Raw genomic sequence first — 15,216 nt, forward strand, 5'->3', positions numbered from 1 at the left:
TTTTATTACTTTGTAGGGTATTACCAGTTTGCATTAGTTTCTTTATTGTTTTCCTGAATGAGATTGAATAATGTGTGTACTATTGAAAGAAAAGTGTGTGCGTGATTGTGCGAGTAAATGTGCATAACAAATAAAAGTCTGTGTTCATGTTTTCGTGTGCTGGCTCTAAAGAAAACTGAGCGGCGACTGTATCAAGCTTGATTGATTGTGGTATATGTGTGTTGATATAGAGACAGTAAGCAAAGATACGAACATTGATGCGTGTGCTTTAACCGTAATGTCTTCTTGGCACATAATGTGTCCAGTTTGTCGATGCGTGTGCGGTTATAATGTGTTTCATAACTGTGCGATGAATGATGCATGACGAATAGCGATAAATAGTGTCTCATGTCCTGCGATTTTATGGTTCATTTGACCTTCAACGAACTGCGATGATTTATATGCGAATAACAACAAGATGATATAGCCCGGGCTGTGCGTAATAATCCTTTAGACTTCTCTTGATTTATGGACATATTCAGCCCATCAGAAGCGTTGTTTATTGGTTGCGTATCAAGCGGCTAAATCACATTAATATCATCATAATGATATAATTATCATCTACAATTACTAATTGGATTATTACTGGCATTTATGATGATTATTTATATCAGATCTTATTCAAGAAGACTGAACGCACCAATGAAAGTTTTAGCATTCGTAGAAGAATTATCTCTGTGGCCACATTAATTATTTTTTTCTGTCCATAGGTATGTCTTTATAATCTGTTCACACTATTGACTTATTGTCACAGAAAGAGTCAATCGGAATGTTTTGAGAAGTTAGATTATAAACACAAAATGAAAAGTAGAATTAAGAAAGAAAAAAAGAGGAATATAAGAATTATTTTAAGAGATGCAAGCCATATGGAGAAACGATTAGCTTTTTTACCTTCACTTTAACCTCATGTCATTTGTGGATCAGAGAGTATTTTCTCTACGTCGTCCTTCACCAGGTCGAGTGTTTCAGCTTGATCGATTACGGTGGAAACTAATTAAGAACTGGTACCTTCGGTAATCAGATTATGAGCCATCTTTAATGTAACATAGTTTGGTTTGAAGTTGTTCCGTGGTGTAGTGTTCCTCGAATCCAACACCATCGATAATGTTTCTGCATGATCTCTCTCAGAAGTGGGCAGTTTTTGTCCGGTATAATAACGTTGTATTGAAAAGGCAGCTTAGCAAAAACGCGGATGATGAGTTCGGACGATGCAAAGTGTGCTGCCGCCCCCTTTAGACTAGACGATACGCAGTGTTGAGCACGAACAATCTCCATGCCTTGTCGGTGATGCATACGATGCGAGAGCATCTCACATGCGACGCATTGACGTGCGTACGAGAAGCTTGATCGCACTCGTGAAAAAAACATGGATACGGTAGCAGCCGACAGCGACGGGAAGGGGGCAGGTTTGCCCTAGACCCCCATGCCTTCTACGAATCGGCAGGCCCAACATGTGCTCGATCATGGATTAACAACTTTTCTTGGAGAACAAATGGTGGGATACCGGCAGCTGCCCTAGAATTCAGCTGCACATGACAGTTCCTCTGGAGAAATAGAGCCTGGAATTTGCATCAAGTGGAAGGTGGCCGGTTAATCATCGTCAGCGTCCCCGGTAGTAGCGGCGTCGCGTTCCGTTGCTTCCCCGTCCTACATCGCATTAAAAAAAAAGAAGAGAAAAGCAGAAAAGGGTTGGCGTTAAGGGGAGGGCGACACAAACCCCCCTGAGTGGAGAAGGCTCCCCCCCCCCCCCCCCCCCACCCCGGGGAGTATCTGTCACCAAAGGAGCTTTGGTAACATCAATGTACGCCTTGCGGTGTATTGACCTGGTATTGGGTTCGTGGCATCCAGCTTGTTTTAGCCGCCTCAGAGCCAAGAACTGGATCGGATACCTAATCTCAAGTGAGAATTCTTGTGACACCTTTCTTGCTGCACCTACGTCGTACAAGCAGGCGACACTGGTTTGAATTGCGTGAGTGACCCAAATCATACCTGCTGGAGTTGCTACCCCCATTAAGCTCCATGTCAAAGCCTCCACAACACGAGGTTGACTCCACGAGTCTTGGTGGCCATTTTGTGTGAACGTTAAGGGTTTCTAAAGGAAAGGAGGTAGGAGACAGGAGAGAAAAAAAGGAACGAGAATCGGAGGAATAAAGGTGATACTAAGGCAACATGTTGAGACCACTCCACAAGATGACCGTCTGGTGGTTACGCAGCGCCTTCATTTACATCTCTCTGTCTATTACAGGTAAGATATTCTTTTTGCCATCAATCGATACACACTGAAACAACTCGAATTCATATCTGTACGAGAGTCCGGAGTAATATTACTCTTAACGTAGCGCGCTGTCTGCCGTTGGTGACTGCGTATATCGGCGACGATGTGTTTCCGATATAAAACTCATTAGTAAATGCAGGAGTCAACAAGTGTAATGATAGAAAACCAAGAGGGAAGTAATGAGGTAGGGCCAGGCTTGAATGATAATGGATAAATGAATGGAAAGGGAACAGATGAAACGAAATTGGAGAGAGTGGTTAGCCTGTATTATATCATAATCATAAAGAGATAGAAAGTGTGCAAAATGGTATTTGAGTTGCAGAACGATAGATGTCACAAAAAAGTATACGGAAGTAGCAAGTGTACCCAGTCAAGATTGAATTCTCATATTGTAACAATATATTACAAGAGTCCATTCGCCTATAATATTCGGTGTATACTACAACAATATTCCAAAAAGAACTTGTAGACGCTTCATAAAGAAGAAAAGTTCATGGAGGTCAAAGGTATGCTGCCAATGTATCCCTACATGTTCACTTGGTAAGAATAGTGCATACGTGCAAAAATGCAGTTTTCCAAACGATAAGAAACTTGACAAGGAATGTGACAGTTATATTAACGGTTAGATATAATCATGCATGATCTCATATCATAATCATGTTTTCGTATGATTTTTATGGCTGTCGCAGCTGGTGGTGATGTGATGATGCTGATGGTATTTCCTTTGTTTGTTTTTTGTTTGTCTGTTTTTGCTGTTGTTGATGATAGGTGACGTCATCTTATAATTCTTTATGATTGTAATCTTCCAGGGATCGTTGTTTCTGGGGGTCCTATACACCCCTCCCCCTCCCTCCCCTCCCCTTCCCTTTCCCCTCCTCTTCCAACAAAGCTCTCTGATGAACCTTGTGAACTCTCTTTTGATGGTACTGCAGAACGTAACCGACTGTTAGGCCCCGACAAGAAAACTCACCAACTTTAAACATCTTCAGAACTTTTATGATACACACTCACTGATATTGAAAGTTGAGTATCGATCCAACATTTTGAGAAGCATGAACTATAGAGTTTGCTTGGTCGAATCCGTTCAACATTCATCGAGAGATAAATGACACGACCTTTGATGTCATGGCAATAGAACATTTTATCAACACGGCTTATAGTGTCTTGAAAATTGGGGACAATACCCAGAGTAAAATGAGGCTCAGTTGATATGCAAGACAAATCTTATCAAAGCAACAGGTGAAAGATTTATTCCTCGTGGCTTACGCTACAGTTAGCTGGGAGATGACACGTGGAAAATCGCCTCGAAAAAAGATAGATGAATAAATGAAAGTGAAACCAAAGGGAAAATATCGCATCTCTCGATTGGAAAAAAAAAACGCTGGTTACTCCTCATAATTATTCTGTGTATAAGTCTAGCAGTGACACAAGATGATTTCAGGAAAGAATTAGCAGAAATTTTCAGCGAGATGCGCTTAGCACGATGCAGACGTTATAGGGAGAAACGACATGAACAAAGAACTCTCATATTCACAAGCTAAAAGGATAGCTGATGAGTGGCCGCCTCTTAAAACAAACAAACAAGATAATAATAAGTGAAAGCAAGGATTTCTTTTTTATAGTGATAGTGCCCTCACTTTCACTGATCCTTTCGATTGCGTCCTAAATGCGATTATGGACACACCTCCTCCGTACACATTCTCTCTCACTTACGCACACACTTTTACACAAACGCAATTGCTATACTATGCTAGCATGTAACGGCAAAGTCTTACACCCACGTGCATGATGACGTCACATATTATATGTTCCTTTTCTTTTCTCTTTTCTTTTTCTTCTGAAATTTATCTTCAGCAATGCAGAAAATGCACGTTGCCACTGCAGATACGATATCATGATAACAGATACACGAGGAGGAATCGAGTATCCATGCATACTTTGCATTATTTTGCTATGCTTGCGTTTTGTTTTTTAGGAGTTCAGCGATTGAATGTCCATGCTAGAAATGCTAGAGATTATTTTGTTTGTGACTCTGTTGTTTGTTTTTTCTGTTTGTTTCTTGTTATCGAATACTACAAATAGTAGATTAAAAAGGGATTTGTGAGCAAAGCTATTTGTCGATAATCTTTATACATGCTTAGGTCAAAAGAGGATCATGACATATTACGTTCAAGGTTTATATATATGAATGTGTCTTTGCGACAAAAAATATTTTCTAGTTTTCCTCTCATTATTATGCTGCATGGTTAGTGCATGATTGCGGATCATGTTGCGTACATAACGAGAGAACAGCGGACATATAGACGATGGGTTTTGCATGGGTGCTATAATAAACCCTTTTCAGCGGAACTCCGCGCTAAATGTGGATGCGGGGTCAATTGGTATTTTTTGTGAACATTATTGTGGCAACTCGTTGCCCATATTGTTTTGGATTTCGTTCCCTCCATATAAACTACTTCCTCACATGTTATGAATAGAGCAATTATTGAACATTAACCGTCGCAGGATCTCTAGTTGAAAATGCCAATGACATACATGATGTTTACTTGTTCGTGGTGATCTCAAATTTATGTGAAGGAGAAGGTAAAGTGATAAACCAATATCTATACCTCCCCTCCCCCTCCCCCACACCAAGCCACAGAGCCAATTATTTCTTTATGACTGTCATAGAGCGATTCTCCACACACATCGCTAACAGCCAGTGTTGCCCCGAGCCCTTAAAATTGTATCCAACGGGTTTGATGTTGGAGTGAGAAGGACCTCATTACTCTTATTTCAATTATCATCTCTTCGTCTGTCTCTTCCTCTCTTTCCCTTAATTTGCTCCCTTCATCCTTCTCTCTCTCTCTCTCTCCCTCTCTCATCTTCTCCCTCTCTTGCTCTCTCTTAAACATTCCTCCTAACTTTGGTGATCAAATCTTTAATGATTTATAATACATGAATGAATCAGATTTAGTCTAACTGATATAATTATGTTGATATACTCCTCGGCATGAAACATTGTGAAAGGTGAGTAAAGAAAAAGAGGGACACGTTGTAACTTTCCCTGTCAGTAATTATTTTGAGTGAGATTTGCTGAATTCCACGGACTGCCTCCTTATTCCGAATATTAATGATAATGATGATAATAATGATAATAATAATAATAATAATAATAATAATAATAATAATAACAATAATAGTAATAATAATAATAATGATAACACTTACATAGCGCTTAATACATGACGTTTCTAAACGCAGTAATATATCTACATAAAAAGGAAAATATTACATTAAAGATATAGCATTATGTACATTATAATATACCAACAACAACGAAAATTGGGATAGAGTAAAGAGATAAGTTTTCAGCAATGATTTGAACTTATCAACACTTTCAACATTTCGAATATAAAGAGGGAGTTTGTTTTAAAGAGATGGAGAATTGACAGAAAAAAAAAACCCTATCACCATAACAGATAATTTTATCCTATCAAAGATACCCCTTTCGCAGTAATAACGACAACATTGCAATCCTGTGTATAGATCTAATACCCGTCATCTCTCATCATACTTCAAGTTTGTAGCGACTGATTTGTGTGTGTGTTTGGTTCATGAGTGCGTTTAGTTTATGTCTCAATTTGTTGTAAGGGTCTTTGTTTTGAAAGTACAGACTTGCTCTTTAATTCTCTACGTGCCTCACTAATTTCTTGTTCATAGGTATGTGTGTGTGTGAAATTTGTGCATATTTGAGTCATTAGCCCGGAAAGGGTTAAGAGTAGGCTTATGTGCTTGATTAATAGTGAAATATTTCAAGCATGTCATGGAATGCTAGTCTGAAATGAGTTTAATCGACCATTAAGAAGAGTGTCCTACTTACCACGATGGAGGAACGAGATGATTCAGTTGCTGCGTCCTTGAGGAACATAGATATAAGTGTTCAACACTGGTATATAACGACTTTACATTACAAACTTCTAATTTGCTATACCATGTTCATCATCAATGAGTGTAAATAAGAGGTCACAGCACTATATGCCCTGGCCTCGTCATCATGTGTGGATAAGATGTCGATGTTTTGCAATAGGAATTCATAACAACGAAGCTTCGTGGTTTCGTGCTAAGAGGGCGTGGCTGATAATCTTCTTCGCCCTATATTTTTTCTCTTTTTTGCAGAGAATTGAGAGAGATAGAGAGAGAGAGAGAGAGAGAGAGAGAGAGAGAGAGGGAGGGAGGGAGGGAGAGATATCATGTAGGCCCTACTCGCAATGTAGAATTCAAGAGTGCTTGTTTGAGTTTGTAGAGTTTGAAGTAAAGTAAAACCTTTAATACTGATAACAATGATAACAATGATAATGATAATGATAATGATGTTAGTAATAATGAATGTCGATGTTTTGCAATAGGAATTCATAACAACGAAGCTTTGTGGTTTCGTGCTAAGAGGGCGTGGCTGATAATCTTCTTCGCCCTATATTTTTTCTCTTTTTTGCAGAGAATTGAGAGAGATACAGAGAGAGAGAGAGAGAGAGAGAGAGAGGGAGGGAGGGAGAGATATCATGTAGGCCCTACTCACAATGTAGAATTCAAGAGTGCTTGTTTGAGTTTGTAGAGTTTGAAGTAAAGTAAAACCTTTAATACTGATAACAATGATAATAATGATAATGATAATGATAATGATGTTAGTAATAATGATGATAATAATACTACTACTACTAATAATAATAATAATAGTAATAACAATTATATTGTTATTATTATTATCATCATCATTATTATGATCATTATCATTGTTATTATTGTTATTACTATTATTATCATCATCACCATTAGCATTATTAGCATCACATTTATTCATTATCAAAAACGTGCAATATTTGTACCAAAGATAAGAACGTGGTTTGTCTTATACCAACGATGTAATAGCCGAGATCTATCCTTCTGATATAGAAGGCCCTGTCATAATGCTAGTTCGCTATTATACCCAATAAAAAAACACATATATAGACAATAACAACCAAATCACAATATTATTTCCTTGTGCACGAGGGATATGAAAGTTTCTAGGCTGGTGACGTCACTACTCCTTGGACAAGATGGCTATTTTGAGATTCCTCCGTAACATGGAGACGCCATGTTCGATGACCTACTGACATTCAAACCGTCGTAGCTTTCTTAATGTCTGCCCGATTTCTCTGATCAATTCGCTGTGGCTCTGATGGCGAGTCCATTCAAAACAACATTCTCTCCGAGCAAATTGCTACCTCTATCTGTAATGTATCCTTCTACTTTAGATGCCCTCATCTTCACACACACACACACACACACACACACACACACACACACACACACACACACACACACACACACACACACACACACGGGAACAAACACAGACACACATACTGTACATGCAACCACATTCCGGTGACATTCGTCTATTTATATTACTAGTATACTAAAAGTACTCGACATAACGATGACCACAGAAAAGCCGAAGGTGACCGTTGGCGTTTGTGAACATTCTCACGTAAAAGGCAATGTCAGCGCTGAATAGTAATCGTATGATAATCTTCATGGTGCCGGTGATGATGGCAACATGTATAAAATACTAGGAGCATTGATGAGCTCCTTTATGCTGATGACGTAAAATTTTTCATGGATTGTGGTTTTCATTCCGTAAGGCGGGGGATGTCATCTCCCTATCAACGGCAAATTAATACAAAGCTGATTGCAATCGTACTTTGGATCAGAATTGGGAGTCAAATACAGTACTCTAAACTCTAAAGTAAGTATCTTAGTGGGTCTGTGTGTGTGTGTGTGTGCGAGTGTGTAAAACAGCTAACGCCTTCTTTATCCCCTTCTACAAATTACAAGGAATGCTGACGTGATGTTGACAGAATGGACTTTGCTACACCTTATACACACAAATCGTGGAGAATATTTGGTGATAGGTTGACATCAAAAGGATTCTTACAAAGTCCGTGTGTTTGTGAGTGTGACTGGGCCTCCTTGCCCGACAAGTTGTGTTCTCTTTATTTAGTATATATTATTCATTCCGTTTCTTAGAGTGTGCTTGAAGAAATATTCTATATCACTGGAGAATTCTATGAGAAAAGGATAGGAAAAGTCTCAAAGCTCTATATCACGAAACGAATCCCTTTTCTCTATCCCGAAAGAAACCCTAATTCTCCCCTTCCATTAAAGAAGCATCTAGATTATACCTTACTAAGTTTTCTTTTTTCCACTGTCAGTATGTAAAACCTCCAGCATGTTGCACAGCCCACTCAAGTTGTCATCCTCGATGAGGTGGTACCTGTATCATCATATTAATCAATACCTAAGCAAGGTCTATCTCCAAGGTAATTATGAGCAGCGTGGGTGAAACAGCGAATAACATGTCAAGCGCACCTCAATACGTTGAACCATCTGATACTGGGCAGTATACTGGTGTTGGCTAAGGCTTCCACTACAAAACGCATAAGTATACCTCCTGAAACGCGCAGATGGCCACATTGTGGCGCCATTTTTTTTTCCGGGTGTTTTTTTTTATAATCTATTACAGAATGTAAGGAAATTTTTTTTCATCGACTTACAAAGAACAAGTCGTGAATAACAATGAATTAATATCTATAAACACTGATGAGTTATCCTTATAAAGTATGAGTACTTTAATTGCTGCTGAACCTTCCAAAATCATACTCCATAGAAACTAGCATACAAGTAACAGCCCAATTCCATTGAAAATATTAGTAAGTGTTATTATTTCAGCAAGTACATGAAGATAGCTAACTTTACCAGCTTTCAAACAAAGATCGATGCTGCTATTAGCATCATCTTAGCTGACATGCAATTGCATTCTTATATATAGGCATAAAATGTTTGCAACATTTTCATTTCCTTAGCTTGATATACATGGAGATTTAATTTTCTAACTTTAACAATCATGACAAGAAAAGAAAGGCGTATCCGACAGAAAAACAGGATTCTATTATCTCGTAAAAGTGCGACCTGATTCCAGAGAAAATGTTTGATTTCTCATCGCCCAATGGAGGGAGATCAGAGTTCTCAAAATAAATGTTCAAAAATACCTGAGTGCTAGGGATATTCGCTCACAGCGTATCACCTGGCGGTCGCCCGTTCATCCCAACCTTAATGCAATTATGGCCAAATAACACCTCGACCCTATTAGATGGGTCATGTACGACAGCGGTTCGGACTCGACCGCGAACAAAGCCCATTAAAGTTTGCTCTCTGCTGACTTCGGAGGTCGTTCATTTGGCGCCTCACGATAGAAGATGATGACGATAATTCGTTTCTCTCAGCTATCGACATCGGTCACGTGATCACATCTATAGTAGGGACTGAGTAGACTGTTGAGCTTCTCAGGCATAAAGGACGCCAGAAAATAACGTTGAAAGCCATTCTGGCAATTTGTTTGTTTAGAGAAACAGGATTTCTATCTTTGTTTGATTACTAATGTTGATTGCTGCAGCTGTTGATCAACATAATGTTGAAAGAAAACAAGCCCATGCATCTCTTGCCTCTTCAGATAATATTGCTTGTATCATCATGCATGGACGGTTTCAAGACCCTGTATTATGCCCCCAGATATCTAAGTTATCCAATAGCAAAGAGTTGTGTATTTACCATGCCATGTTTACAGAGTGTTTTTAGATATACGGCCAATCATCTTAATTCCTGCATTTTTACAATGACAACATGAAAATGGAGCAAGCAATATAGAATAAAACACCATGTGTCTTGTTTAACGTCAACTAAGAAACAAAAAAAAAAAAGAAGGAGATGAAGGCGATGTAGGAAATTTGACGAAAGGGAAGAATCCAGACGTAGCGGATAAACCTTCGGGTGCATTGACATAAAAGAACAACAAGAAGCGAAAAGAAAAACAAAAGGAATGGAAATATATAGTAATTAGTTTGTATTTTCAAATCAGAATGTATAAACAGGTCCACGGTATAAAGAAAACAAATAAACAAAGTGACATACACGCAAGGCTGCAGTGTGCCTGTTTAGTGTTGTTATGGAGTACATACAGAAAACGAAGCGCGGTTTACTCGGGCGAATAAAATCGAGAAAATTCGTAACTCGATTTTAGCGATGAGTGAGTATCGTCTGCCACACTCGACCCTCTCAATTCGCACTGCGAGTTTACCGCGCGTTCGCACCTAACGCAACCTCACTTCCACGCTGCTCTGCAAGACTTCGGTGCTCGGCTCTCTCGTGTTGTCACGCCGTGACCTGAGATGGTATTGGGCTGGAATAATTCAATGATCGCACATCCTCGCCACCAGTTTGCCAAAGAAAGGGAAGATGCTGCGAGTGATAAATTGGATCATTTCGCCTGGTCGCTCGTCACCAGCCGTCTCCGTCGTGTCTACTCACGTCAAAACTCCGGTCTTGTTTCCGCTTCATACCCTGCTTCGCTAAATAGTATGCATACCAACACTGAAGAGAGAGAGAGTTAGAGAGAGAGAGAAAGAGGGGAAAAAAACAGCAACAAAACACCGGCTACAAAATCTGCCCCAAACATGATTTCACACTTACACCCCGATGGGTCTGACGCGGGTTAACACGAGTCAAGTTATACGTTATTCCCCATCGACCTCCAACCTCACCGCACCGCCCGCCCCAGTGAAGATTCATGATACTAGTACCAGGCTCGGCGATACGGTGCAAACGCTTTCGCCCTCGCAGCCTAATTTGCATAAAGTAAACAATTTGTTTACCCTATACATATGACAGTACGTTGATACACGCCATGAAGTGACCTGTACTTGATCAAAAAAATACATATACACTTACAATAAATCGCTTGATTTGATCTTGCCTGAGCCACCGATTGATTTGAGCACAAACTGCGGAAAAGAAGTGTTTTGTTTGTTTGTTTGTTTGTTTGTTTTATGATTGAACTGTGAAGTGCTTGTCTCTTAATGATGTGTACCTGAAGCGGTCATGGCGCGTGCTGTTTGACGAAGGCAATTAATCATATCGAACTGGTATCATTAAATGAAAAAGAAGACCCATTTTGATCGACATTTTGCAGCGCGGCAAATTGAACTCATCGTCTTCTAAAACGTTGAGCCCTCCTCAATCGATGAATTGGTGCTAGAGCAAAATGTATTCAAGTCAAAGCTTTAGAAAAATTATATCAACGAAATTTCTCTTAGCTGTGCAAGACTATCCTGTTGTCGGAAGGCAGTCTATCTATCAATCGACTAGTTCATTCATGCCCAATATCTCGTGCAATGTAATCAATATCAGAGGTGTTCTTCCTCCGTATTGGCAGGGTAAACATGTAGGCGTGAAGAATCCATTATGATATCACCATTGAAAATCTAAGTCACTGGGTGATAAGACAATCTAACTACTGGGCAGAAAACCGAATTGTGTTTACTATCCACTGTATGTAGAGTGCATGGGGACACTGTGGAGGCATAGTGGGTAAAGTTCTTGATTTTCGTTCGGAGGTCTCGAATTCGAATCCCGTCGAGGGACTTCGTCCTTGGCCGAGACGTTATATACCTACCATGTCCCTCTCGACCAGGTGTATTTGTTTGTTTGTTTGTTTTGTTTGTACATTTCCATCTGTGAAGATGGCTGGATAGCCCATATTCAGCTATGTTAAGCTGGTCTTCCATGGGGTCCAGTTGGATGTGAGGTGGGACCTCTTCACCGGGTTTAACACCCTGCTCTTTGCGATGAATGAATGAAGCGGAATATTTTACGCGCATGAGTTGTGACACTCTCATACACGGGACCTCCATTTTATGTCCTATCCGAGGGACAGAGTGTTTTGCCTCTTGCTAGAGGGGGCGGTATGCTTACACACATTACTCAGTTCAGACTTGGGTTCGAACCCGGGCCCATAGGATCGTGAGGCAGACGCACTACCGACTGAGCCAACTCACCGTCCTGTATGAATAGGTGATAGTCAACACTGTAAGGGTATAGTAGGAATGGCATGCATGCAGGCCCTCTGGTACATATATATTGCTGCAGTGACAACACCGAAGCCCTGCGGCACTGAAGATGCTATCATGGATGAAGAAGGTCGTTAGTACTTCCCAATTCTCGGGTTTTCTAATCTAGCAACAATGTCACTACTCGAGTGCAAAGTTAGCATTTCTCGGCTCCCCTTGCATACCTCCTTGGTCGGACACGCTCTTACCCAGATGTATTGTGGTAATACATTTGATTATACATTCGGTACCCAAAGAAAAAGAAATAGGAAAGGAAACTGGTTCTCCGACCATTAGTTTATGTCCAAACATAGAGTATTAATGATATGCAGCTGGTTTGTCTTCGGGCTGCTCGTCGATCCTCAGCCGATGGACTGGCGCCCCATCCCTCAGAGAGGCCGGTTCAACTCTGCCAAAGTATTCGCATGCATAACCGAGACAGTTGCTGTCGTGTTTCATCTTTTTATATCTGTATAATAACCTACTTACGTCAACACTACCTTGTGCGAAAGCACTGGTAAGGTTAGGAGTAACTTGACGACATTCTGTATGTGCATGTTTGGCTCATAAACAGAGGTCCATCTATAAAACTTTATGAAAGTTATTTCAGATTGTCGATTGTGCCGTTATTCAAAGGTTGTAAGTTACCTGCAGTGTGCGTTAGATGACCCGGTACCCCACACTCGCACGTTTTCTGTGTGAGGCCAATATTATGGCATCCACGTTTTTCTCTGACTTGATCGACGAGTGGGGTGCCATTGATGCCACCCATGATGTACTCTATGGTGAGGATGCGTTCCCATAGCAACCCAGGCAAGTATTGTCGTTGATGTTTTGTTTTGGGTCTTTGTTAATGTTTTCTTTCTCAACATCCATTCAGGGTAAAGGGAAAAAGGGAAACATATAGCTTCTGATAAATACATTCAGGGGAACTTGAAATGATATGGACGCAGAGTTTAGATGATAAACGTTCACTAAATAGATACAAAGCTCACTATTCTTCTGTTGTGCTGTATTCATCTTGATCAATGCTATCAGATGATATACCAGACCGTCATCATGGTGTATAGTTAAAGCGTCGGTCCAAGGAAAAAAAGTATACCCTGCAGCAATATTTCCATGAAAGGAGGAAGTAATCTGTAGTTGAAAAGTTTTTCAATTCACCCTGTTCACCCTAACTTCTTGAACAGTGCACTCAGCTGCATTTTGGCATCCATGTCCGGAAAATAAAACCCCTTTGTACAAGCATCTCCTGAAGGGGACAGTTGCATTTGAAGTCCCATATCCCTTGAGGTTTCCTAAATCCAATGCTTTAAGAACCATCTTAATGATCTCATGACATCGTTATTCTTGCCATTCCTGTTTGTCTTCAAATATATATCGGCGGCGCATACCAAACAGAAGTTGATGTGTTAATTATTAATTCCACTCGTACGCATTACATGACATCGTATTGCCTCATTCGTGATGCGGTCGGTATAGTCGAAACGCCCCTTCTTCAAAATACTCTCGTAAACGGAGCATGCATAAAAGGCGAACATCGATTTTCAAATTACAGCTGCCATTCGATCTACTCTTAAAATCCTTCTGTGAGCCCATTGTGAGTGTTATTTGCTCTGCGATGATAGTTATTGTCATGTCTCATTGAGACGACTTCTCTGTCATTCGGTCGCATGGATCTTATTACAATTCCAATACTATTAAGAGTCTTTTTTTTTTCAATTGCTCTTTCTCTTTTGCTCTTTTTCATCTCTATTCCCCCTCCCTCCCCCCTCTCTCCCATAGATCTTCCCGCACCATCAGTATACTGTGAAATAGTGTATAGCAATACCTTCACTGCGCACCTTTAACGGACAGTTATGAATCTTGTTTGAAACTCTTCTTTCCAACCGAGACATACTGATGTGTAAAATAGAGCGATGTTAATAGGAATATGGGTATGATATCGATATAAAGATGATTCAATTGATTTATTTGATTGATGTGGGCAAACTATACTTCCAACTTTTTACATACATGTAGACATCGTCAGGAAGTTTCATTATGAGCAAAAAGATGACTTCAACATGATCAACGTTTAGAGAATAAAATGAATTCCCCCCCCCCCAAAAAAAAAAGAAAAACCAATCAATCATGACTATATTTCATTTACAAATATTTGTATTTTGGCAGTTTAATTATTATTCCTTAGACGTCTGTAATGTTTCATTCTGCAGGGAGACAAAATGGTTCTCAGTAAGATTTCACAAAAGTAGGCGACAGTGTTCAATCGATGTAAAGATTCTGATGACAAGGAGTGGTTTCGATGAATCATGTTGTTTGAACAATGAGGATGTCATTCGTCTTTGTCGATTAATTTGTAAAGGCGGTGTTTTGAGCTAATCTTGAGGTGAATCTCCTTGTACACCGAAATAACTTAATCGATTAAACAAACGTCAGCGGTGGAATGGGAGGAAGGTAAGCTGTGGGGAGAAGTGGGTAAGAGCAAACCGGTAACTTCGACGACTCCTGGCATAGAAGCATGGAGCTAGTAAGAGTAGCTCCATGCTGGAAGGTAACGCAGTTGAGCCGTGACTTTCTGCATATAAATTGCGCGAATTCGGAGAAATATAATTACTTCTCTACTCAAGAGTGAATGTTTGTTTTGATTTATTTTATTGTGGCGAGTTATTTAGGTTTTAAAAAGAAAAGTCTTTGGCATTTCTACTCCGTCTTGTTCTGTTTCATCATATATCATACTGGGCATAAATCAAACGCCCTTATCAATATTCCGTGCTGTCACAGTTTCCGGGTAGCAGATCGAGGTGCATGAACACGATGAAAGGTTGTTGAATACGCAATCAAGTGAATTTGTTGAGATTGGGTTTATTTCAGCTCTCTCACAAAGTCCGCCTCCAGCACATCCATTATTAAATGAAAAAAAAAATGAATTTATGT

At 39.8% G+C, this 15,216-nt stretch overlaps 1 protein-coding gene across 1 annotated transcript in view; it reads left to right on the top strand.

The window, feature by feature from the left end:
* The first annotated feature begins 2,183 nt into the window (after window positions 1–2,183).
* The window catches only part of LOC139742661 (neuronal acetylcholine receptor subunit beta-2-like), a 47,768-nt gene continuing 34,735 nt past the window's right edge, over window positions 2,184–15,216 (top strand). Inside the window, exon 1 of the mRNA XM_071653188.1 lies at window positions 2,184–2,284. Within this exon, the coding sequence (XP_071509289.1) occupies window positions 2,209–2,284 (76 nt within the window). The 5' untranslated portion in view covers window positions 2,184–2,208. The remainder of the gene's footprint in view (window positions 2,285–15,216) is intronic.

This window comes from Diadema antillarum, unplaced genomic scaffold (assembly GCF_040938485.1).
Source record: "Diadema antillarum isolate AM-2024a unplaced genomic scaffold, OU_Dant_1.0 seq00001012_RagTag, whole genome shotgun sequence".
Lineage (NCBI taxonomy): Eukaryota > Metazoa > Echinodermata > Echinoidea > Diadematoida > Diadematidae > Diadema > Diadema antillarum.